We start from the raw sequence: 27,319 nt of genomic DNA on the forward strand, positions 1-27,319 counted from the left end.
GTGTCTGTCCAGTTTCCTTTGTTGTACAGTAATAAAATGCACAGTGACTCATGATCTAGATTTCCTCTGTCTCATTAAATGCACTTGTTTGGGGTACAGAATTGGTCCACTTGCTCTTTATAAATAAGTTGGTTAGAGTTAAGAGAGTCCCATGGACTGCAAAAAGATCAAACCTATCCATTCTGAAGAAATCAGCCCTGAGTTCTCACTGGAAGGACAGATCATGAAGCTGAGGCTCCAATACTTTGGCCACCTCATGAGAAGAGAAGGCTCCCTGGAAAAGGCTCTGATGCTGGGAAAGATTGAGGGCAGAAGGAGAAGGGGATGACAGAGGACGAGATGGTTGGACAGTGTTCTCAAAGCTACCAGCATGAGTTTGACCAAACTGCAGGAGGCAGTGGAAGACAGGAGTGCCTGGGGTGCTCTGGTCCAGGGAGTCACGAAGAGTCAGACATGACTAAACAACAACAGAGTTAAGAGCAGGTGGGGGGGGATTGCAGGTCTGTGTCCAGAGGAGCTTGCAGATGTTACGGACAATATTTTACTGGGACTGGATATATACAAGCAGAGCTCCATGTCCTTTGCTTTTGTTTCACTTGTGATGCTGATGAAAGTCAAAGACACTGTGAATGATATGGATTTGGCATTTGGACAATGAGAGAGGGAGAGTGGCAGCATCTCAGATGTATATATTTCTATAATATATAATGTTGCTATGTAATTTACTGTCAGCTTAGATTCTACACCTCAAGCAGTGAGATCCTTTGACTGGGGCAATTCTTGTAGCTCCCTGCACCCCTGAGGTTTAGTCAGCCTTCAATTCATGGGAAGCCTTTAGTGCAACAGGACAGAGAAAGGCGTTTATTCCTTTTTCATAACACTAGAATTTGTGGGCAGACAATGGCAGTGAATGCTGGAAGATCTGAGAAAGATGGAAGAAAGTGCTGCTTGAAATAGCACATAGTTAAACTCTGGAATTTGCTCTCAGGAAGTAAAGAAGGGCAGCAACGTGGATGTGTTTGATTTAGGATTAGAAGAAAATAATGGAGGATAAGGCTAACAATGGCTACTAACCAAGTTGGCCATGTTCTTCCTCAAGTGTTGGAGACAGTATTCCTCTGAATGTTAGTTGGTGGGAATCACAAGCGGGGGAAAGGGATGGAACCAACTGGTGTTGCTGTCCAGTCCTGCTTTGAGGCTTTGCACAGGCATATTGCTAGCCATTTCGACAACAGGGTTCTGTAACAGCTGGACTGGTTCAGCAGGCGGATGCAAGCAGTGCCAGTTGAAGCTTGCGGAAAATCTAACATTAGCACAAATCTTGATTGCCTCAAAGTGGAAAGGGATGCTTTGGTGGGGGTTACGTAGCATGGCTGCTGTGGTGAAACGGGATGCACTACCCCTGACAACAAGGGAGCACAAAGTAGACACAATTAAATTTGACATGGAAGGCTGGCCAGGGATTTCAAACCTGAAATCTTGCTCCCATCCCCAAGAACTTTTATTTCCCCCAACAAATGATGCATTTGGATAAATGATACAACACACATTATTTGCCATATATATTTATTTTAGACATGATTCAATGACCTCATTTGCACCTGAAAGTCAAATGCAGCCTGTCTTTGAGGAGGAGCTTCTAGACTTCTGGAAAGAAAGCCTGGGAGTCCTCAGGCTGAGACCACCCCTGCTTCAACCACTAGGCCACCAATTTCCATAAATGGTGGGCTTTTCTGGGTGGCGGAGGTTTGCCTTCCCTCAGCTACAGCTCTTTGGAATCCTCGTCCATTGCTTCAGTGCACTTTAATTGAGTGATGTCATATCCCAATGATTTAAGATAAGTCACCAGCATATCCTGACCGTAGTCACACATACTAGCTGTTGCACAGCCTCGGAGAGCACCCGTCAGGGTGGTTTCCCCTGTTGGAAAAAAGCCACATACATATTTTTGAAATCCAAAACCCTCTCCCTCAAATAGAAGGGTGGCCAACTTTTTTCAGCCCAAGAGCTGTTTTACAGTCTGGGTGACCTTCTGGGAGGTCCACATGCCAATGGAAACATATGTAAAATCCACCTTTACACGGCAGGCTATTTTATACATACACTCAAACAGCCCTCTCTGTTCTCCCTCCAAGTAACCAAGAGTTCAGGGGCAACAATCCAGCCAGGCCAAAGCATACAGGTAGGGTATGAAGTGGGGCTTGTGAGGGATGTGGCCTAGGGAAAGCAGGTGAGGCTAAGTAGGATCTGAGGGGCCAGAGAAAGAGAGAGAGTTCTAGAGGAATGCCTTTGGCTTCTGGACCGATGGGTCTCCATCCTGCCCCCTCCAATTTAAAGTGCAAATTTTAAGATGTATTTTTATTTAACAAAATCTATATACCGCTTGCTTGCAGTAAAAACTGCTAGGGGTTTACAAGAAATATTTACATTAGCAATAAAAGCAGTTAAACTCATTAAAACATTTAAAACTCAATCAAATGAACAGCAAAAGGGAATAGAGCATGTCCCTATATGAATAGGCTTTTAAGGTGTTGCTGGGGATAAAATGGAATAAACTGGCGTAGGGTTCCAGGCAAGAACCGCAGAAATCACTAGCCCTTCCCTGTATTCCCCTCCTCCTCTCACCTCCCTGCGCACACATCCCTCCTCCTTGGGCTCTTGCCCATCCCAGACACTCTGTGAGGGCAACGTGGGTCTCCTAATAACTTTCAGCACCCTTAATAAACAAAGTATCCTAGCGTCTTTTAGCAGAAGCCATGACTGCTCAAAGTAGCATGATACTTCCTCAAAGATGGGGCCCTAGCTGCACTCCATCATACAAGACTCACCGAACTTCACGAGACCCCCAGCGTAGAAGCATTGATCCTCCTCATTTCTGCAGCTGACAGTCTTATTGCCCTCACACTCATCTGTCAAGATGGTGAGGCAACTCGGGCACTTCAGCCCATTGAGCTCCCTCGTCTCACTCTCAGGCACTGGAAAACAATCACCACACCAACATTGCAGTTAGTCAATGTATTTCTTTTGCAGATGCAAACCACAACTTGCTGTATATGAGGGGTGGGAATTGTACTCCTCCTTCAAAGAGCGATGCCTACCACCTTCCAGCACTTCTCCAAGTGGAGTGCTTCAGCCATGCTCCATTCGTCCAGGGCTACATTAAGGCATGGTGCAAGGGATTTCTGGCTGGGGCCACATTCACAGCATACATTTCAAGCAAAGGGATACCACTTTAAGCAATTGGGCTTAGCACTGAGCACCACTGGGGGGCAATCTGAGAGATAAAATGGTAGCCACGGATGGACACAAATGATGACAAAAGTCTACAAAATGGCCCTCTTCCTGAGAGCAGGAAGGAGAAAGAAAGCTCTTAGTAGTTTTATCCTTAAAAAATCACTTCTGGAAAACATGTGCTTAGTTTGGGTAAAATAATGATTTCACCTAAGGAAAAATGGGAGCTAATAAGAACTATTGTGTGGGGTTTGTTTGTTAATCTATAGCTCTGTGAGGGGAATAGGGGTTTCCTAATTAACCCTCAGCACCCTTAGGAAATTACCACTCCCAGAATTCTTTGTCATAGTGTTGTTATAGTGTTTACAATAAAAACATACACCAGGGTGTTGAGAGTACTAAGGCGAACCACAAAATGGTGCCTCCTCCCAACAAGAAGGGAGGGGTGAGTGAAGATCTACATCAGGAACAAGGGAATGTGAATGTCTACATCAGGAACAAGGGTGGGAGGAGACCAGAGGTCAAATCTGTACTTGAGCCATGACACATTCTGGGTGACCTGGGGCCAGACACTGCCCCTTAGCCTGACTTATTTCACACGGGTGTTTGAGGCTAAAATGGAGAGCAGGAGAGCCAGACACGCCACCTCAAGCTCTTTTGACAAAATAGTAGGGATGTAAATATCAGAAGCTGCTGCAGGAGAGGGGCTGTGAGTAACATCACACAAGGAATGTTTCTAGGACTAAGGTAAAACTGTGAAGCTCCCTTGTAATTTTTGCTCATGAATCCTGCATGTTGTTCAAGTAATCTTGTTATTGATACATGGTTTTTGGTTTTGTTCTATGCACAGTTTTTCTTTTACTATGCTATGTTATTAAATAATGCAGATATCCTCTTAGAAAGCACTGTTCTGTTGGCGAAGGCAGGAGCCCACGTTGCAGATGTTTGTAGAAGGCCTGGCCAATCCAGACGTATCATACTGCGTTATCACTCACTGGATCACCACCTTGTTGTGGTTGTGAGATTTTGACCAGCTTCGGCCCATCTGAAGCTGATACAGGCTCGTCTTATCTTGAGCCCAAGCAGAGTAGTCCACACAGCAGAAGGATAAGCAGTATGTGCCTACATTCTTAACTTTATTTACACTCTATGCTGAGAGAATACAAACATGCATTCTGCCTCTGTGAGAGCAGAGAAGCAACTCCCTCGGAAACAAAGAACACCGAGAGAACAGTGAAAAACAGGAAACCAGTGTACGTCACATCCAGTCTCCCATTTCCCGTGGGAACCCAACAGTAACTCTGACTGTGGAATGTAAACAATTGTCTTGTGACAAGCATTTTGCTGCACAGTGAAGAAAGCAGAAACCAACATCCTCCCCCTTTCTGTGAATATCACTGGACAGCGTGTTCGTACAATATCAGTACAAACCCAACTTCTGCACATAGGTACAGTGTTGATCCCTTGGTACAACCTTGGACAATACATCAGCAGGAATTTCTTTACCTGGCATATAGGACACCATTACGAGTCCCTTCTGAATACATTCCCTAGCATGTTGCAGTTTCAATTGCAAATGCTTCGTGCTTTGCTTACAACCTTCAGAATTCAGCAAAGCTAAACATGTTTTGTTGTCTTGATAAACCTGGATTGGACATTTGACAGGAATTTTCATGTCTTTGCACAATTGTAACAACCATTCACAATCTTTAAGTGAATAAGACAGTGCATTCAGTTCAGCTTCACAAGTACTTAAGCTAACTGTTGTTTGCTTCTTGCATGACCAATCAAAAAGACCCTGATTGTACATATAGCAAACTCCAGACGTGCTTTTCCTGTCTGTAGTGTCACTACCAAAACTTGCATCTCAAGACCACCAGACTTCTGATTGTTAAATCTCAGTCTGTAATGCATAGTGCCTTTCAAATAGTGAGCTATGCGTTTCAGAGCTTTCCAATCCTTAACAGTAGGATTGTTGACTTGTCTGCTTAGGAAATTACAGCTAACAGCAATGTCAGGTCTTGAACATCTGGCAATGAAGTTTAGTTTACCTAGCACACTTCTGTACAGTGTAGTGTCAGAAAATGCTCCTTCAGTGTCATCTACCTGATAACCTGTTGTCATCGGTGTGTCTACAGGGTTAGCATCCATCAGGTTTAGTTTGCTTAACACATCAGCAATTTTCCGTGACTGGTGTACTAGAATGTTACCATCTTGATCGCTCTCTATTTCCAGAGATAGGTAGTTGTTTACCTCACCAAGATCTTTCATGTCAAAATGCTCTTTCAGTTGAGCTAGGGCGTTATTGTACATTGTGACATCTTTCCAAAAGAACAGAATATTATCAACATAAAACAAGCAATACAGCTTCTTTTGCCCCTCCTCTTTGACAAATACACATGGATCAGCTTTCCCTTGCTGAAAACCTAGAGAAAACAATACTTCAGTGAGTTTTGTGTGCCAACACCATGCACTTTGTTTGAGACCATAAAGGGATTTCTTCAGAGCACAAACAAATCCCTGATTTACCTGTACGCCATCAGGTGGAAGCATATAAAGAGATTCATCTAGAGATCCATACAGAAAAGCTGTATTCACGTTGTGGTGACTAACGTGTAGATTCTCCTCTGCAGCAAGCTTGAGCATAAGCCTAATGTTCTCATACCTCACGGTGGGTGAGTAGGTCTCGTGATAGTCTTCACTTGGTACCTGTGAAAAACCTCTGGCTACCAATCTGGCTTTGTGTCTGACTATCTTGCCATTTTGATCAGTCTTCGCTTTGAAGACCCATTTGTTTCCAAGCAGTTTCATTCCTGGAACTACTGGAACTAGCTCCCATGTTTTGTTCCTCTCTAAGGAATCAAGCTCAGCCTTCATGGCATTTAACCATGGCTCAGCATCCTTTGAATCCAAATCCTGGATTTCTTGGAAGCTTGAAGGTTCAAATACCTTCTTGGAGCTTTTAACAGCTGCTACTGCTGTCTTAGCAAACTCATCAGCAAATCTCTTTGGAGGTCTACCCTTTGTGGCTCTCTGAGACCTGCGAATTAGCCTTAGGTCTTCAACACTCTCCTCTTCCTTCTTAGGAGAAAAGTGACCTATAGTGAACAATGGTTCTTCCAATTCTTCTCGATCATAGCATTCAGAGGGTCACATAGAGGCTTTCACACTCTTGAAATCCTCTGAATCACCTGATTCAGTCTCAGACTCATAATCAGGACCTTCATCAGTGGGTTGTTGCAGCAGCTGTGGCTGTTGCTGCTGCTGTTGCTGTGGCTGTTGCCTATCCTCAGTCTCATCACTGTCATCAGGATAACATTGGAAAATTCCCACATTCTCCCCCCACTTGGCATTGTACTCAACACTTCTTGTGAGCCTAATTGCCTTAGAGTCAGTCATCATTACTCTGTAAGAACCTTTCTGATACCCAAGAAAGATACCATGCAATCCATGCTTGCCTAACTTGGAGCTTTGTGGTGTGTGAACCCACATGTCAGAACCAAAAATTCTCATGTGTTTGATGTAAGGCTTCTTGCCAAACATCTTCTCATAGGGGGTACAACCAATCACTGAAGATAACCTGCGATTATAACTGTAAACAAAACAAGCCAAAGATTCCGCCCAATAACTCTCTGGAAGATTGGCATCATGCAGCAAGATTTTTAACCCTTGAAGCAATGTTTGATTTGCCCTCTCGCAAAGTCTGTTCTGCCATGGCGAGCGAGGACTAGACAAATCGTGCTGAATTCCTTTCTCAGTCCGAAAAGCTTCAAACTGCTGAGAAGTGAATTCCCCCCCCGCGATCAGTGAAAAAGTCTTTATCTTCTTACCATGCACATTTTCCAACAAAGCACAGAATTCCTTGAACCTTTGAAATGCCTCTGATTTCTGCTTGAGATTGTACACATAAATATACCTGGAAAATGCATCAATGAGAACCATGAAGAACCTGTTTCCACCCAAAGAGGGCGACAGTGGACCAACCAAATCAGCATGCACTACCTGGTATGGTTCTGTAGCTTGCCTACTAGAAACCTTACCTTTCGCAGCCATTTTCACTTTGTTTGCTGTGCATGCCTTACACTTCATGTGGTACCTGCAGGGTTTAATAGTCATACCTTCAACCAAGGCAGGCATTTTAGATATTGCCTCAAAATGCAAATGACCAAATTTCCTAGGAAATCATGAATACATCCTGCATGCAAACTTTTGTTAGAACCTGCAATGCAACAAGTTTCATCCTGCACATCATCATCAAAATACAAAACAAACAATCAACATATTCAGCATGCAATACATAATCGTTTTTCTTTGTGATGGTGCACTTCTTGTTCTTGAAGGTAACGTCAATTTTCCGTTCATTCAGCTGTGCAACACTGAGTAGATCGTGTGCAGCATCTGGAACGTAGAGAACATCGTGTATCGATAAGTCCAAACTGTGAAGAACAACAGTTCCGTAGCCTTGACTGGGGATGATGTGGTCATCCGCCTGGTGAATAATAATAATAATAATAATAATAATAATAATAATAATAATTTATTATTTATACCCTGCCCATCTGGCTGGGCCTCCCCAGCCACTCTGGGCGGCTTCCATAGAAACCAAAAATACACTAAAATATCACACGTTAAAAACTTCCCTGAACAGGGCTGCCTTAAGATGTCTTCTGAATGTCAGGTAGTTGTTTATCGCTTTGACATCTCGTGGGAGGGTGTTCCACAGGGCGTGCGCCACTACCGAGAAGGCCCTCTGCCTGGTTCCCTGTAGCTTTGCTTCTCGCAATGAGGGAACCGCCAGAAGGCCCTCAGCGCTGGACCTCAGTGTCCGGGCTGAACGATGGGGGTGGAGATGCTCCTTCAGGTATACTGGACCAAGGCCGTTTAGGGCTTTAAAGGTCAGCACCAACACTTTGAATTGTGCTCGGAATCGCACCTTCCTGTGATGTAAAAGACACGAACGCTTGTTGTTGCATAAGTGCCGTGTTGCGCCCGAATCCACCACGAAGAAAGATCTAGATGTCTTCTGGACCTTTGCAACCTTTGGAGTGAAGCGTGAGACCATTGCCTTGTGCTGCGTTGTCCTGGACACTGGACCTTTGCCTTTTCCATGCGATGAGCCTTCGCTGCGCTGCTCTGTCTTGGCCCTGGGAAATCTGCATTCCCTCTTCATATGGCCTAGACGTCCACACGGGTAGCATTTCACTGCCTTCAAAGCTTTGGTGCCATCTGGTGGTTCCACTGCATTCTGGGATGACGTCTGTGAAGACTCCCCCTTACCCATGCAGCTAGCACCTCGCCTGTCCGCTTCATTCAGAATCACGGCAGTAACATGTGCTACTGTGATCTGAGCAGTTGGCTGAACAGCAATCTGAGTGGCAACGGACTCCCAACTTGAACCCAAAGAATGTAGTAACATGAAGGAATACACGGTGAGTGGGTTTGCACGTTCCGATGACCCGTGTGAGCGAAGCCATCAGGAATCCTGTACTCCTAACAGGGTCACCCAAGGTGGTAAGGTCAAAGGGAAGGAGCTAGACAAAGAATGATCCAAAAAGTCCTCAACGGCAGAACAGGCGGATGATAACAAGCGGTATGTTACAACGGCTGTGAAGGTGGATAAGGGCTGCAGGAGACAGGAATCTACCAGTTCATTGTGACTACTCATGCCATCAGAACAGAGCCCTACTGCGAAGATTGTGCCTTGGTCAGCATGCACTGATCTACACACATAAAACAAATTCATGTACTGGTGTCTTCCAAAAACCCATCCCAAACCCAAACCCCAAAAGTCATCTGGCAATCGGCAAATGGTAATGGGGGTAGGATCATGAAATTTGGAAGCCTTTAGTCATGAACCAGCACATGGGCGGTGAATACAGATTCAGTCATTCCCACTCAAGGAACAAGGCAGTTGAGCAGCTTGGCAGCTGTATCCATTACTGAGTAGCCCTTTTTAAGATCCACTCTGATCACCCTGGAAAGGGGGAGGGGCTAGAAAAGGTGCCCTAAACATAGTCTGCCTCCCTTTTCCCCTGACTGGATGACCACACACAATGGGGACACCACCTAGCGGTTGTAAAACACAATTGAATTTTGGAACATGGAATATACAGACTTTGTCAGATAACACAGATAGCAAGCGTTCTGAATGCAGAACTGCCATCATTGCAAGAGAGCTGCAATGTTTTAACATCAATATTGCAGCGCTTCAAGAGACTCAAAGAGCAGGTGAGGGAGAACTGAAGGAAGAAAAAGGAGACTACACTTTCTTCTGGAAAGGTCTATCAGAACAAGAACTTCGGATACATGGAGTAGGCTTCGCTATCAAAAATGATCTTGTGAAGCTCCTGTCAGAAGTCCCTACCGGCATTAATGAGTGACTTTCAACCCTTCGAATAAAGCACACCAAAAACCAACAGGCTACTCTTATAAGTGCTTATGCACCAACACTGGATGCCGATGAAGACACTAAAGAAATTTTTTACTCTCAGCTGGATACTGCTCTATCAGAGATGCCTAAGGAAGATAAACTCATCCTCCTGGGTGATTTTAATGCAGGAGTTGGGCGAGATTTCAATCAGTGGCCTGGGACTATTGGGAAAGAAGGAATTGGCAACAGCAACCCGAACTGAATCTTACTTTTGACGATATGTGCAGCGCACTACCTTGTTACTACCAACACACTCTTTTGACAGAAAAATAAATTTAAAACTCTCTGGAGGCATCCTCGGTCAAACCACTGGCACCTCTTAGACCAGGGGTCAGCAACCTTTTTCAGCCATGGGCTGGTCCACCATCCCTCAGACCATTATGCTGATGACACCCAACTCTATCTGTTGATGGATGGCCATCCTGACTCGGCCCCAGACACACTGACCAGATGTCTGGAAGCTGTGGCTGGATGGTTACGTGGGAGCCGGTTGAAGTTAAATCCTTCGAAGACAGAGGTCCTCTGGCTGGGGCGGGACGATATGGGATCGAGGGGGCAACTCCCATCTCTTGCGGGGGTGCAATTAGTGCCAGCACCGGCCGTTAAGAGTTTGGGTGTAATCTTCGATACCTCCCTTTCTATGGAGTCGCAGATTACAGCTATAACAAAGGCGGCATTTTTTCATCTCCGCCAAGCTAAGCAGTTGGCCCCTTATCTCTCTCATCCTGACCTAGCCACTGTGATCCATGCGACGGTCACCTCCAGACTGGATTATTGTAACTCGCTCTACGTGGGGCTGCCCTTGAGACTGACCCAGAAACTCCAGCGGGTGCAGAATGCTGCGGCGAGACTCCTTATGGGGTCTTCGCTGCGAGAGCACATTCATCCGGTATTATACCAGCTGCACTGGCTCCCGGTGGAGTACAGGATCAGGTTTAAGGTGCTGGTTTTGACCTTTAAAGCCCTATACGGCCTAGGACCCTCGTACCTACGGGACCGCCTCTCCTGGTATGCCCCACAGAGAAACCTACGGTCTGCAAATAATAACATCCTCAAGGTCCCAGGCCTCAGAGAGGTTAGGCTGGCCTCAACTAGAGCCAGGGCCTTCTCGGCTGCAGCTCCAAACTGGTGGAATGCTCTGTCAAAAGAGACTAGGGCCCTGCGGGACCTGACATCTTTCCGCAGGGCCTGCAAGACAGAGTTGTTCCGCCAGGCCTTTGGTCAGGGCGCAGCCTGACTCCCTCCTCTGGCAACCTGCACATAATTCTGCTTAATTGGTTGCCATCAATTTGATTTAATTAATTTTTATAATGAAATATTTTTAGATTGTGTGATTATTTGACTGATTATTTGATTGTTGTTAGCCGCCCTGAGCCCGGCTTTGGCTGGGGAGGGCGGGATATAAATAAAATTTATTATTATTATTATTATTTATTGGTGGGCCAGACTATATTTTGAAAAAAAAAAATGACCGAATTACTATGCCCCACAAATAACCCAGAGAAGCATTTTAAATAAAGGCATACATTCTGCTCATGTCCAAACACCAGGCAGGCCCCACAAATAACCCAGAGATGCACTTTAAAGAAAAGGACACATTCTACTCATGTAAAAACACGCTGATTTCTGGACCGTTCATGGGCCGGATTGAGAAGGTGATTGGGCCACATCCGGCCCATGGTCCTTAGGTTGCCTGCCACTGTCTTAGACTATGTTATTGTCTGTGCTAAAGATCGCCGTGATTTGCTCCTTACCAGAGCTATGACGAGTGCCGACGACTGCTGGACAGATCACTGACTATAACGCTCCACAATGGCTATCAATATTATACCTTAAGATAGGCTTTAAGGAAGGAAAACAAGGCGCAAAATGAACACCCAAGGCCTTCAAGATCCCATTAAGTGGGATTGCTTCCAAATGACTCTTAAGGGCCATCTGCTTTCAGAATTCCCTGATAACATCGAGGAACACTGGACCAAGCTAAAAACATCCATTATTGCAGCCTGTGAACCAAGCCACAAAGACCATCTATGGGCGAATAAATCATGGCATATGCCCCCTATGCTCAGCAGATAGTATCACACGTCTAAAAGATAAAGAAGCTATTGCACTGTGCTGGAAAGAACATTACCGACATCTCCTTAACTGCAACTCCCCCGTAGCTGCTGAGGTTCGCAAGCTCATCAAAAAATCTGGGAGAGAAAAGAGATCCCAACAGACTTTATGGATGCCAAAATTATCATATTTTTTTTTAAAAAAGGTGACAGAACTGATTGCGGAAACTATCGAGGCATCTCTCTATTAGCTGCAGGTGGTAAAATTCTTGCAAGGATCTTAGCAAACCATCTCTTAACAATATCCGAGGTGACCCTTCCTGAATCCCAAAATGGTTTTTGGCCTTCTAGGGGGACAGTGGACATGATTTTCACCACTCAACAGCTTCAAGAAAAATGCAGAGATCAAAACCAACCCCCATATATGTCATTTTTTGACCTAAGGCTTTCGACACTGTAAATTGTAATGCCCTGTGGACTGTCCTTATGAGAATTGGCTGCCCAGATAAATTTTTAAGCATCATCCTACTCCTCCATGATAATAGGACAGCAACAAACGCAGATAACAATGGCTCTCAAAGTGAACCATTCACAGTGGGATCAGGTGTTAAACAGGGTTGTGTTATTGCCCCAACTCTATTCATTGTTTTCATTGCCATGATCCTACACTTTGTCAAAGGGAAACTCCCCACCGGAGTAGAAATAATATATTTAACAGATGGAAAGTTCTTCAATCTGAGCAGGCTGAAAGCAAAGAGTAAGGTTACAGTAACTTTCATCATAGAGCTTCAGTATGCTAATGACAACGTAGTGTGTGCACGCTCAGAGGATGACCTCCAAACCATCCTAAATATCTTCCCAGAAGCTTACCAAAAGTTTGGCCTGTCACTCAACATCCCAAAAAACAAAGTACTGCACCAACAAGTACAAAATAACCCCTCTGCAGCTCCACAAATCCAACTCAATGGTGTAACGTTGGAAAATGTCAATCACTTCTCCTACCTAGGCAGTTATCTTTCCACAAGGGCTAACACTTATCCCAAAATCCAGCATCCCTGAGCTCTGCGAGTGCAGCTTTCTGTCGATTGAAGTGCAGAGTGTTTGAGGACCGGGACATTCACAGGGAAACCATAATGCTTTTTTACAAAGGTATTGTACTACCAACCTTACTGTATGCTTGTGAAACATGCACCACTTATAAACACCATCTCTAACTCCTCGAAAGATTTCGTCAACGGTGTCTCTGAAATTTTTTACACATCACTTGGGAAGACAGGCGAACTAATATAAGTGTACTGGAAGAAGCAAATAACACCAGTGTTGAAGCAATGATTCTTCAACATCATCTTCGTTGGACTGGTCATGTTGTGCAGATACCTGATGATCGTCTTCTAAAGTAACTACTCTATTCTGAACTTAAAAATCAAAAGTGTAATGCTGGTGGTCAACAAAAGAGGTTTAAAGACTGTCTCAAGGCAAATCTTTAAAAATGAAGTATAAACACCGACAACTGGGAAACACTGGCCTGCGAGTGCTTCAGTTGGAGAACAGCCTTTACCAAAGGTGTCATGGGCTTTGAAGACACTTGAACTCAGAATGTAAGGGAGAAACGTGCTAAGAGGAAGGCATGCTTGGCAAATCCACACCATGATCAACTCCCACCCAGAAACCAACGTCCCCACAGTGGAAGGAGGTGTAGTTCCAGAATTGGCCTCCACAGTCACTTACGGACTCATTGTTAAAACTGTGTTTATGAAAGACAATCTTACTTGGCTACGAGTGATCGCCAAAGAAGAAGAATAACGGTACTGCCTTGCCAGTCGCCCTGCCTGGTGTGCTGTTATTCCTATTTTCCTCTGCACCTGAGGGTCCCAGTATGCAGTTCATGGTAGCTCACTAAGCCAAGCTCCAGCTCAGCGCAGCTGCCAGCTTTGGGGTTCTTGGTTCAAATCGCAACCCCAGCTTCTGTCCCTAGTTTGAAAAGGATGGTGATACAGGCCTGCATCAGCAGCTGGTGTATCCAGGGGCCTAGCCGGGGCTTAAAGATGGAACCTTCATATTAATTGTTTCAGTGAGGGCCACATTTCCTTCAGGGTAACCTTCTCAGGGCCACATGCCAGTGGCTGGGCCTGTTGCGAATGTGAGTGGAGCAACAAATTTAAATTTCTTTTACTTTTTATTTTTTAGCTAATGGGGCCTCCCGCTGCCGCCGTGCTGCCAGAGCATGAATTCTGTTCTCATCCTGAAGCAAAGTTCTTAAACTGAAGCACTATTTCTGGGTTAGCGGAGTGTGTAACCTGAATCGTATGTAACCTGAAGTGTAAGTAACCCGAGGTACCACTGTTAGTGTTCCTCTATAATATGTAATTAAGCATCACTGGAGTCCATTGCATCTAATATATCTTTATTAGCATTTGCTTTAACCTGAAGACATCAATTCCCTGAATGCAAACCTCAAAGAAATCAATTCCCTCCCACACAAGGACAGATGCCTCTCCCGCTAAAAATATCTGTACAAATGCAAATGCATCAAAGAAAATGGGTCACTCTAGGTTTGGGGGCTATAACTCTGGGAAACCTATGAGGCAGTGACGTGTAGTGGTTAGAGGGTTGGACTAGAATCTAAGAGATCAGGGTTCAAATTCTACTGTAGCCATGACACTTGCTGAGTGGCCTGGGGCCGGAACCATCTCTCAGCGTAACCTATTTTACTGGGTATTTTGAGGCTAAAATGGTGAGCGGGAGCTCAAGCTTTTTGGAGGAAAGCATAGGATGTAAATACCAGAAGCTGCTGCAGGAGAGGAACTGTGAGTAACATTATGGGATGGGTGTTTCTAAGGTAAAACTGTGATGCTCCCTTGTAATTTTTGCTAATAGATGCTGCATGTTGTTCAGGTAATCTTATTGTGATTTTGAGTTTTGTTCTATTAGTTCCCGCCACCCCCATACTATGGCTCCAATGCTTCCCTGCTTGTTCCCTCTGTCAGTGGCTCCTCCCTGTCCCACCAGTCTGAATCAGGTTTGAAATGTTCTTTCCTAGTGTCACCCTCAGGCACCTCCTGGAGCGACTGGCTGCCACCACTCCTCCTTGTCTAGCCAGTCCCTGACATCAGGATACTGCCAAAAGCTTGTTTGTCTTTCTTTGACCTTTCTCATTGCTTGAGTTTTGTGAGACCAGCTCTCCTGATGATGATACTTACTTTCAGGAGGTCCACTGTTGCACATATCTGTCTTGCAGCAGGAGATCTTGCTGTGGATGTACATTGATGAGGTTACTGAGGCACTGGCATAGTCTGCATCACACAACTCTGTATCGATGCAGGACTTGAGAACCATATTGGACCCCAAAAGTGCTATAAAAGAAAGAATTGGAAAAGGAAATAACTAGACCTGGAGATAGGGCTGGCCCACCCATGAGGAAAGGATTGATGGTCATCTTATGTGGCAGGATCCCGAGGGGCAGGAGATCTGACCACCAAGAAAAGCATTGCCTGATGCTGCTGCCTTCTGTATGAGGGGCAGACCGTGATAACAGCTTCACTCAGCAGTAAATCGGAATTGGAAACCCCGCCTATCCTGATTACTTCTTCCTCCAGCACCCAGCACACTGACTCTCTCATACCGGCAGTCCATGTCCCTGTTTTTCGTGGCAGGGACCTTGGAGCTCCTTCCTTTTTCTTTTTTAATATAATGTTTATTAAAATTTCTTTTTTCCTTTATAACAACCAAATAAAATTTCTTCATCACATATATCTTTGCTCAAATTGAGCTTTGACTTCCTCCCGTCCCCCTCCCTGACTTCCATATGCAATCACTTTTATCTTCGCATTTCTAAATCACCCTATTTACCTTATCTCCATACTTAAAAGTCTTACTTCTAATATTTATAAACAGGTATCAAATCATAACCTAACAAAATATTTTAAATCAATCCTGCAAATGTTTTAAAACGTTTGCAATGTTCATTCATATATTGTACAAATCTACTCGAATCCTTTTCAAGCAGTTCGTCTTGCTGGTTTCGGATTTCTTCTGTCAGTCTTGCCAGCTCGGCATATTCAATCATCTTTGTCTGGCATTCGTCCAACGTTGGAAGTTCCTGCTGCTTCCATTTCTGGGCTAAAAGTATCCTTTCTGCCGTAGTAGCATACATAAATATATTTATGTCTTTTGGGGGGGAATTTCTTCACCTATTATCCCTAATAAAAAAGCCTCTGGTTTTTTTTACTAAAAGTATTTTATATATCATATCCCAGTAGACTTTAATCTTAGGACACGTCCACCACATTTGAAAGAAATTCCCTTCCTTCTCCTTACATTTCCAACATACCTTATCTTAAGTTCTATTCATTTTAGCAAATACCACCTTGGAGCTCCTTTCTGAGGCTCCCTCCACCTCGCTGGTGCCCATGTAGGCACACTGCCTCTTTCCTTGTGGGGTGGTCATTCGCAAAGCGCAGGCTGCAAAGCCACCCTACCTGTGCCTTGCAGGGCTGTATGCACTGCCTGGCTGCCTTCGATTGGCAGAGTGGGCTCAGTCTTTCCTCCTGTGCTGAAAAAGGCAGCCAGGTGGCAGCCAAGGTTGTCTCCGCCTGGAGCCTGCACTCCACTGTTGACTCACACAAGGTGGGGGCTCCTTCAAACTTCTCCATTGAGAGATGGGCAGCCGTGCCCCCTCAACAGGAAAGGGTGACATAGCTCGCAGTTCCCCTGCTTAGCAGCTGAGATACCACTCCTACTTGTGTGCAAGCAGGAGTGGGGCTGGGGCTCTTGCAGCTGGGGAGGGGGAGCACTTTAACAAAGCCCCCGCCCCACGACTTGCTCATGTGAGCCAGTGGCAGGTTGGGGTTTCCGCAGAACTGCTTGGCTCAGTCGAGGGCAGCGGTGTGTTCTTAACCCAAGCAGTTTAAGGAGGGAGGGAGGAACAAGATGTATAAGCCTTGTCCATGCAGCTTTTTTCTCCCAGTGCAGATATATGGGACAGACCACGATGATGATTTCACTCAGCAATATATCTTTAATTAAGCCCCCACCGATCATGAGTCCCTCTGCCTCCAGCTCCAGGCAGCAGCTTGTTTAGTTTTTCCTCAGCGTGCTGGGTGCTGGAGCCAGAGGGACTCATGATCGGTGGGGGTTTCCCCAGCGACTTACTGCTGAGTGAAGCTGTCATCACGGTCTGCCCTTCCTGGGGCGATATGTCAATATATCGCTCAGGCCTAATCTTCAGTCATCCTTTCTTTCCTTTCTGTGGGGTGGGGAACATTTCATGGTTTGCCTCAGGTATCCAATTGTGTTGAGCTGGCCCTGCTTGGAGTGGAAAGAGAGTTCTCCAGTTTTATCTATTTGTTGAATGTGAGTCAGGACTGGAGAACCTTTGGCTGTCTAGAGGTTATTACCACCCTTCTCCTTATTGAGTGGGATTAGTTCAGGAGGCTTCATGGGAAGCAATTAATGAATGAAATAAGTTTTGTGGCTGCCAAGGTGGATGACAGAGTGGATAAAAATCAATTTAAAAAATCAAAATAATCAGATTAAATTTAAATCAGAATTTTTTTATTTAAATCAGATTTTTTTAATTTAAATTGGTTTTTGGGAGTATCCCCCCCCCAAGATAGTTTTCTATTTAAGTTACATTACAGTCCAAAGACTATCCTCATCAGGAAATAAGGATTTGTTTTAAGCTTTTCATGTGTGCTATAACTCCCTCAAAGGTTTTTCTAAAAAAATTGTTTAATCACATCAGTTAACAAACATGGATACATATGCTATAATGTTATTGTTTTAGTTAAATAAATTATTTAAATTGCTATTAATGAAATGATTATTTTTTCTCCTTCCAATAAAATACAGCAGAAAAGAAGTCCAAATATAAACAGTTAATTTATTAAACCTCACAAAAATTTTATAATTATCTGTCAATGTTTTTCTAATAGTATAACCAAATCAGTAATTTTTGATATAACTTTAAAAACTGCTCTGAAAATGTATTATTCCAAAACAAAACCTTCATCTAGTTGTAAATATTAAGATTATACCAGCAAGAATGAGTCTTTATGTAAAAAAATGTTTTAAATCAAGTTTTACTGACTAGTGATTTAAATTGTGATCAATTCCACCCTGTAACTGGACCAATGAGAGTCGATGCTGGAGCTCATAAAGGGAGCATGTACAACAGACAATTAGGAAGGGCAATATGTCAGTGGCAGTTTCTCTTGGTTTCTTATTTGAAATTCATTTCTCCACATTTTAATATCAGTTTCCAACTCTCACCCCCATCAACATTTAGTGTGAATGTAATTTTTACTCTTAGGCCCTATCTGCAGGGTCATACTGATTTAAGCAGTCATGGTTTCCCCCATTGGGGCGGGGGGCAGGATGTTTGTTGACTATATTGGCTGTGAATCCTGGCAGACTAGCTCTCTCCCTTGCAGGTCATTTTTCACTTGGCCTGGGAGATAGGAACCACACAGACTGACTCCAACTACAAAAGCTGAGGCTGCTGAACCGACACTCGGGTTGGGGTATTGTTTGGCTTGTTTTGTTGCTGTTACTTAAAGGGAAGTCTTCTTTCTGCACATAACTGTTAGTCTCTTTCTGCACAAAACTGCTCCATTTTGGGGAAGCCTTGTTCCTCCTTTCTCTTGCTTTCTGAGAAGTTTTGCTTGTAGGCTTTTCCCTGCTTTTGCACACACTGTACGAACCTGCTCTTCATGCCTAGCTGACCACATCTACAGAACTTGATTGTTACATTGTTTCATGCTATGATCAATCATTAGTAATAGACATCCTAAGCTCATGGAAAACAAACTGTACCTGCTCTCCATGCCTAGCTGACCACATCTACAGAACTTGATTGTTATATTGTTTGTGCCATATTAATCTCTAGTTACAATTCAATTAGGAGGCTTCATGCCTGTCTAGTTCTAGCTCCGATTCTCAGCCTTTAATGTATCAGTGATAAATGATCATATGTAAATCCCACCTCTCACATGTAATCCCCACCTTGTGCTTATGTTAACCAATCACAAGTTTCTGTGTGTATGTCTCAACCAATCAGCCACAGGCCCACCTGTTAGCAATGCTTGTAATATTCAATAAAAGAGGCTCTCAAGGTCCGCCCTGACAGACGCCTCATGTTACACCTGCCTCTCGTCTCCTGTGATTTTTCATTCCTACATCTGGTGACCCCGATGTGCCAGATCCCTTGCGCAGCCGAGCAGCCAGCCAGCCTCATACTTCACTCAACTGGAGAAGTCTTAGCCGGCTACACCGTGAGTATGGGGGGTGGAGCTTACAAAGTCCCAGAAAGTGCATGCTACTGAACTGCTTCATTTAGTCAGACAGAGAGGTGCAGGTGCTCATGTTTCTTTAAAGAAAATTGAACGTTTGCTATGTGAGATTGCATTTCAATGTCCCTGGTACCCTGAGGCGGGCTCCTTGGGGGTAGAGGCTTGGCAAAAGATTGGAAAAACTCTTTTTGCAGAACCCAGGGCCCCATTCACTGTCTGCTTACTTGGCAGAAATGTGCAGATGCCGTGGCAAACTTAGGGCCCCTGCCCCCGCAGGCGTCTCCCACGGCTCCTGCACTTCTAACTATTGCAGACAATCCCCCTCCTTACCCCAAGCTTTTGCCTCCTGCACAATCCTGCCAATCCCTCCCTCCTTCGCCTGCTTCCATCCCATCCACCCCCCTTCCCCCCCTCCTGCAGGAGCTATGCCTCAGCCCACACCCATTCCCCCTTCCCCCCTCCTGCATCTGCTCATACAGGAGCTATGCCTCAGCCCACCCCCATCCCCCCTTCCCTCCCTCCTGTGTCTCCTTTGCCTGCATCTGCTCCTACTGGAGCTGTGCGTCTAGCACTTTCCCAGGCAAGGCAGAAAGGGCTCCTATCCTTAGAGGAAGAGTCTGAGTGGGCTGGGGTGTTGCCATCTGCTTTCCCTATTTCTTATGCAAACCCAGGCACAGCACAACAACAGGTGCTATATGAAACCCTTTCTTATTCTGTAATGCGAGAATTAAGAAGGGCCATTGTTGATTCTGGTTTAAAATCCTCCTATGTAACAGGAATTGCTCTAGCTGCAAGTGCCCTGGCCATTTTGCTAAACAATGCAGAGCCCCTGGCGGGGGGGGGGGGGCTAGCAAGGATGGCACTGCCAACAAGGCTAGACCTTCCAAAAAATGCCCGAAATGTGGAATTGACTAATGATTGTGATGCTTTTGTCTCCTTTTTCAGTAGGTCTGAATATATCGCTTTAGTTGTTTCTCTCCTAGGAGTCCCTGGATTGGCTGTACAGAATCGTATGAACATTAATTCTTTAGCTTGTTCTGCAGAAAAAGCCCTGAATTTTACTTCACAAGCTTCTCACCTTTTGAATAAAGAACAGAGTGAATTTCACTATGGACTTTTACAAAATCGTTCTGCTATCACTATTTGCTGATGCTTCATCATTATGGATGTGAATCATTATGGATTGCAAAATCTTACACACCACATTACACAAGACATTGGATTTTCTGGCCTCTGGGATTCTTTCACCCAGTGGCTTATTGCTTGGCTACCTAATCTTACTTGGCTTCGTAATCTCTTTAAATATGCCCTTGTCATTATATGCATCTTAATTTTGTTATGTTGCTTCCTTCAATGCGTTCCTGGCCTCATAAGTCTTTTCTCTCGCCTTTTCTCTCCCCCTCAACCACCCAATAAACTCCTTGCTGCCTACTTTGTGAAATGGCAACACCAACAGTAAACCTATGGTGAGATGTGGACGGATTTATTTTGGGCATACGCTGGCAGACCACGTATCCCGAAATATTCTTGTTCCATCGATCCTGGACGGATTTATTTTGGGCATGCGCTGGCAGACCACGTATCCCGAAATATTCTTGTCCCACCGACCCTGGCGAACTTATTTTGGGCATTCGCTGGCACACCACTAATCCCGAAATATTTTTGCCTTATTTACCCAAAACGCCTTGCTAACAAGAAAAGAAAGGGGGAGATAAAGGGAAGTCTTCTTTCTGCACATAACTGTTAGTCTCTTTCTGCACAAAACTGCTCCATTTTGGGGAAGCCTTGTTCCTCCTTTCTCTTGCTTTCTGAGAAGTTTTGCTTGTAGGTTTTTCCCTGCTTTTGCACACACTGTACGAACCTGCTCTCCATGCCTAGCTGACCACATCTACAGAACTTGATTGTTATATTGTTTGTGCCATATTAATCTCTAGTTACAATTCAATTAGGAGGCTTCATGCCTGTCTAGTTCTAGCTCCGATTCTCAGCCTTTAATGTATCAGTGATAAATGATCATATGTAAATCCCACCTCTCACATGTAATCCCCACCTTGTGCTTATGTTAACCATGTTAGGGTTTGAAACCTAAGACGCTGGCAAGTTAGCAATGTCATGTAACTTTAAGTAGTCAAGCTCGTTAAGTTGTTAAGTTGTTAAGTTGCTCAGTATATAAAGAGTGTTTGTTTTCTCTGTGTGTGGGGCGTGAAGCAAAAATGTCCGAAAGCTCCGGAGGTGTTTCTGTTATCTTTCTGCAATAAACCTGTCTTTGGAAAGACAGGCTTCCCTGTGTCGTTATTTCTTTGCTGCTGAGACTCTGAAGCTTGTGCTGCAACAAGAATCTCTGCACTGGACTTAATTAATACTCTGCAAAGAGAGCTGTTGCTGGTGGCGCAGCGGAAGCGTTTACTGGACCAGTACACAAACTCTCTTAAACCAATCACAAGTTTCTGTGTGTATGTATCAACCAATCAGCCACAGGCCCACCTGTTAGCAATGCTTGTAATATTCAATAAAAGAGGCTCTCAAGGTCCGCCCTGACAGACGCCTCATGTTACACCTGCCTCTCGTCTCCTGTGATTTTTCATTCCTACAGTTACTGATATCCATCTTTTCTATCTTTATTTTTAGCTCTTCTTATGAATTAGGTGACTGTTGCTTGATTTTGTTGTAGCTTCTTATATGCACACTTTACCCTAGTATGTGCATTTGTATATTGATTACATGGCCGGACAACTGAATTGCAAAAATGGGAGAAGGGCAGATTCTCAAGGATGGCTTTGTTTTGCTCTGCCAGTTGAGTAAATGCACCTTTAAATATGAACTGACTTGAATTTCTTCCTTGCTCCTACAGGCAATGCAGAGGCTAGAATACTACTTTATTAAAAGTCATGTTCCATGGCTTGTGGCTAACATATGGCCTTATAAAGTGAGTCAGGGGGTTTACGTTTTGGTGATCAAGGAGGTTGAAAGTTCTTCTCACTTACACAGTTTGCCAACTCCAAGGGCAGACATGCAGGACTGATCATTGGACTCGTCACACTCCTCAGTGGTGGCGTTTTTGCAATCTTTTCCTTCATTGAAACAAGACTCACATGTCAGAGATGCCACTGCAGACAGGGGGAAAATGGGTTTAGAAAACTTTAGTAACTGTGTAGGAGGAATAGGTCTGCGTCAAGGTACAGGAACAGAACACTTTCTGCTACAAACTCCATCTTACGAGAGTCAGCAAAGGCCACCGAATGTGATAGCTTCAAAAGCGAACTAGAGAAATACATGGTTACCATCCTCAATTGATATATTTTTTCTGCAACATTGGAGGCACTATTTGAATACTAGTTTCTGCAAATTAGTATATATTCCTTCTGTAGTTCTTAAACTCTCTGAATAGGGGTGGGCCTTGCATAGACCAGAGAATGATTGTTGAAGATGGCTCCTGCAGGCTGAGGGAGAGGACCAGTAGAGAAGGTGTGGGGAAACCTTTAACCCTCCCGAAGTTGTTGTACTACAACTCCCATCAGCACCAGCAAACATGACAGACTCTGGTAAGCACATCTGGTACCCCTGGAATCTGACTCCACTGAGAGATTGGGGGTGTGTGTAACACCAGCAAACTAAAAGATTTCAGGGGGGGGGCAGGATCATTCCGCTCTGAAATATGAGAAGAATTGTGCCTATACATTGTCTCCTATCCTATCATGTTGTTGTTGTTTAGTCGTTTAGTTGCGTCCGACTCTTCGTGACCCCATGGACCAGAGCACGCCAGGCACTCCTGTCTTCCACTTCCTCCCGCAGTATGGTCGGACTCATGTTTGTAGATTCGAGATCCTATCATAAGTTTCTACAAATGTAAGCAACTTACTCTTTGCTTTAAATCAGGCATGGCCAAAGTCCATTTCAGGGGCCCACTGGTCGGTTTAATCCGGCCCCTGTGGCAGTTTATTTTCCTGGGGTAAAATCCTGAAAAAATCTAAACAACTTCAGTCCTAAAAATGCTCAACAACTTTGGTTGGTCCTTTGGTCGGGCCCCACAGCTTTTCTCTTCATCAAATCTGGCCCTCTTTGAAAAAGGTTTGGACACCACTGCTTTAAATTTAAGCTAGGATTCTGGTTTATTGAAGAGTGAACTACTGCCTCTTTTGCTCCCCCAATGTACTTGGGGATGCCACACCTCTGTATGCATTTGGTAAAATAAATATTTAATATTGAGAACAAAGTTTCAGGAAGAAGGGGCAGAATTTGAGTGGACGATGAGGTAAGCAAAAAGGAAAGAAGTTCAAGAAACATACTCTTTGTTGTAGATTGGATTCTGGTTTACCCAAGAGTGGGCAACTGCCCCCATTGCTCCCCCAATGGACTTGGGGATACTGCACCTCTCAGTATGGATTTGGTTAAATAAAAACAAATATAAATATTGGGAACAAATTATCCTGATTGAAGATCCCTTGTAGCTTGACCATATTATTTATTCCTCTCCCTTTCAAAGGAAGCACAAGTCCTTGTTCCTTTCTTCTCCTGCTTTAATGGCTGATTCCCCCCCCCCCACTTAATTCCTTCCAGGAAACATGATGAACAGCCCAGCAGCTGTGGTTCTGCTCACCTGGATTCAGAAGGGTCAAGAGGAGGCAGGAGATCAGGAGTGTCTTCATCATTCTTGAGAGCTGAAGAACCAAGAAGGAGTTCGAGAACAAGCAAGGAACTAAGGCTTAGTTGGAGGAATTTGTAGAGGATTGCAAGGAGCACTTTGCCAGCACCCAGGAACAATGGGTTCAGGACAGTGTCACAAATTTTTAGAATTCTAATCATGCTATACTATAATGTAAAGCACAGTGTTGAAAACTAATTAATTCTCTTCCCCATTCCAAGAAATCCAAGGACACGTCCCTCCTAATCTGTTCCAGCCTCAATTTATCAACCCTGGATGTGGGGAAACGAGTCCCATCAGGTTACAGCACTGAAATTGGATTAGGTTTCTGGAAGCCAAGGCAGTTTCCCTGACAGCATGAACTTTTTTGAAAGAGGGACAAATGTCTGTCCACAGTTTCCCTTGTGGCATAGTAATAAAATGCACAGTGACCCGGATCCCCTCACTCCCATTAAATTCAGTTGCATTTGGGGTAAATCAATCTCTTCCCCCTTCCAAGAGCTCCCAGGACATGTCCCCCCTTTAACCTGTGGCACCCTCAATTTCACCACCCAGGAAGTGAAGCCCCATCAGTTGACACCAGAATTCAAAGCTCAGCAGTGAAATTGGATTAGATTTCCAGAAGTCCAGGCAATTTTGCCAGATTTCTCTGATAGTCAGAAACACAAATTTATTTATTTTTGGTAAGGGGAGACAAGTGTCTGTCCGGTTTCCATTGTTGTGCAGTAATAAAATGCACAGTGACTCATGATCTAGATTTCCTCTGTCCCATTAAATGCACTTGTTTGGGGTACAGAATTGGTCCACTTGCTCTTTATAAATAAGTTGGTTACAGTTAAGAGAGTCCCATGGACTGCAAAAAGATCAAACCTATCCATTCTGAAGAAATCAGCCCTGAGTGCTCACTGAAAGGACAGATCATGAAGCTGAGGCTCCAATACTTTGGCCACCTTATGAGAAGAGAAGGCTCCCTGGAAAACACTCTGATGCTGGGAAAGATTGAGGGCACAAGGAGAAGGGTACGACAGAAGACGAGATTGTTGGACAGTGTTCTTGAAGCTACCAGCATGAGTTTGACCAAACTGTTGGAGGCAGTGGATGAGAGGAGTGCCTGGGGTGCTCTGGTCCAGGGGGTCACAAAGAGTCAGACACGACTAAACAACAACAGAGTTAAGAGCAGGTGGGGGGGGGGGTTGCAGGTCTGTGTCCAGAGGAGCTTGCAGATTTTAGGGACCATCTTTTACTGGGACTGGATATACACAAGCACAGCTCCACGTTCTTTGCTTTTGTTTAACTTGTGATGCTAATGAAAGTCAAAGATAGTGTGAATGATGTGGATTTGGCATTTGGACAATGAGAGAGGGAGAGTGGCAGCATCACAGATGTCCTGGGAGAGCTTTGTTGGTGCAATGTTAGTATTATGTATATGTTTGCGTAATATATAATGTTGCTATATAATTTACTGTCAGCTTAGATTCTTCATATTGTTTCTTCTAAGAGGAATGGGACTCCCAGATGTTGATAATCACAATGGAGAGGGTGGGGAGAGTGACATTGGGCTCATGTCCTCTTCCTTCACCATCTTCTTCTTCATACTATAAGAGTTAATTATTATAAGGTGATGTATCGATGTTATTTAACTCTAAAGAGCTTAGATCAAATATATAAGAATGTACCAAAAAAAGTTGGAAATGTAAGAATGGCAAGGGGTCATTCTGTCACATGTGGTAGACCTGTAGGAAGGCTATGGTCTCTTGGGGCATGATATATAATGGGGAGGGGGGATCAAACTGACTTTTCCAAGAGTCCAGAACCCTTCTGGCAGGTGATATTGGTCAGCAAAATTCCAAACTCTGTTTATATATCAGACTTCCACTTTCTTGCCACTTTCAAAAAAATATTTATTGGTGCATTCTTTTCTTTTTGTAAACATGCCAAACATGAAATAAAATAAAACAGGGATTATAGGGTATTCTCAGGTCAGTGGAGGATATACATGCTGTGTCCTGTTCGTGATGTGGCTGTGGAACTTGCCATTCTTCTGATAGAAAATGCTGTGTGGGGGCATGGGGTGGGGGACCAAAATGGGGTGTGTGTCAGTTGTGGGTGGGGAGTGAGAAATGTCCATGTTTTCATCTGAGGAATATTGGAGGGTGTGCAGTGGCTCTTGAACATCAATATGAAGCTGTTGGGAAGAGTCAATTGGAGTTTTGGAGTGAAACTCTGGATTGGTGCCTGGATGCCATAGAGGCCTTATGAATGAGTGATTTCTGTGTCTTGAAGACAGGTCAATTGCTTGGCAGCCTGGACACAGGGGTTCATGCACTGGTAACTTCAATACTTGATTATGCCAGCATGCAGTGGGGCTGTCTTTGTATCAGGTCCAGAAGCTGCAGCTAGTGCTGCATGAGTTTTTGGATTTGACAAATGAACTTGGAAAAAGCCAGATTTGGAAGGATAAAGTTTGGTTTGGTTTGGAAATGGGGGGTTGTATAGACCCCCCCTATGCAGGGATGTTTGGACTTTTCAAGTCTGGCAATGGGCCGTGAGATGTTTGGGGTTGTGGGGGCTCTTAATTCTGGAGGGACTTTGAAACATGTTCTTAAATACCATATGGGGCTTTGTGTGGAATATGGAAAAGGGACTGATTTGTTGAGAAGGGTCAAAAACACTGTTAAGTTGGAGTTCCCACGAGTGAAAGGAGCAGGAGACAAAGGAAAGTACAGGTATAAATATGAAGAAGTGCCGCGGAAGGGACATGGAAGAGACTTAAGGGCCTCGGATACAAGATTACCAGGTTAATGCGCTTGATTGATGGGATAGAAAGGACTGACAAAACCCGGGACCAGGAGGAAGAGACGCTGGATGAAGATTGGAAGAAAAAATATATATATATTTTTTATTAGGACTGCTTTATAAAATTGATGAATGTTAGAAAAATGCTGGAATGAAATTATTTGGCTTTAGTAAAAATGTTAAAAGAATTATGTAAGAATATGTTAGGGTTATGAAATAAGATTTAAGTTTTAAGTTTTAGGGTCTTCTATAGTAAGATAAGGTTAAAATAGATTAAGGTAATGTAATGACAGAAAATTATGAAAAATGGAAAGGATTTGCTGTGACAATTAATAACTAGGATACAAAAAAAGGGAGGAGTGAGGAGGTCAAAGAAAGAAGGTAATGGCAGTTAAGGATTGGAGAATATTGGATTTGTTTTTAAATGTTTGTGGCTTATTTTTCTTTTAATTGTGTTGTTGTATTGTTTGATTGTGGTTTCTTCTTTCCCCCCCTAGTTTTTCTTTTTCTTTTTCTTTTTTGCTGTTTCTGTAACTCTAAAATTCTTAATAAATATCATTAAAAAAAAAACAGAAGCTGCAGCTAGTGCAGAACACAACAGCTATAGTGCTCATAACAGCAGGCCATGTGTCTGTCTGTTGCTGAGACAGTGGCACTTGTTGCCAATTTTCTTCCAGGTCACATTCAAGGTGCTTATGTTTATTTCCACTGATTCCTGAGCAATGTGAGCCCAAAGTGCCTTGAGGAGTGCACAAACCCTTATGCTACACCTCAAGCACTGAGATCCTTTGGCTGGGGCAATTCTTGTAGCTCCCTACACATCAGAGGTTTAGTCAGCCTTCAATTCACAGGAAGCCATTAGTGCACCAGGACAGAG

At 44.0% G+C, this 27,319-nt stretch overlaps 1 protein-coding gene across 1 annotated transcript in view; it reads right to left on the bottom strand.

Moving 5' to 3' along the window:
• Positions 1 to 1,565: 1,565 nt before the first annotated feature.
• The window catches only part of LOC308590594 (phospholipase A2 inhibitor gamma subunit B-like), a 39,621-nt gene continuing 13,867 nt past the window's right edge, over positions 1,566 to 27,319 (bottom strand). The window contains exons 3-4 of the mRNA XM_081200786.1: positions 2,829 to 2,975; positions 1,566 to 1,920 (exon numbers count right to left, since the gene is read on the bottom strand). Coding sequence (XP_081056912.1) covers positions 1,763 to 1,920; positions 2,829 to 2,975 — 305 coding nt within the window. The 3' untranslated portion in view covers positions 1,566 to 1,762. The remainder of the gene's footprint in view (positions 1,921 to 2,828; positions 2,976 to 27,319) is intronic.

Source organism: Podarcis bocagei (genome assembly GCF_964188305.1).
Source record: "Podarcis bocagei genome assembly, chromosome: 7".
Classification (NCBI taxonomy): Eukaryota; Metazoa; Chordata; class Lepidosauria; order Squamata; family Lacertidae; genus Podarcis; species Podarcis bocagei.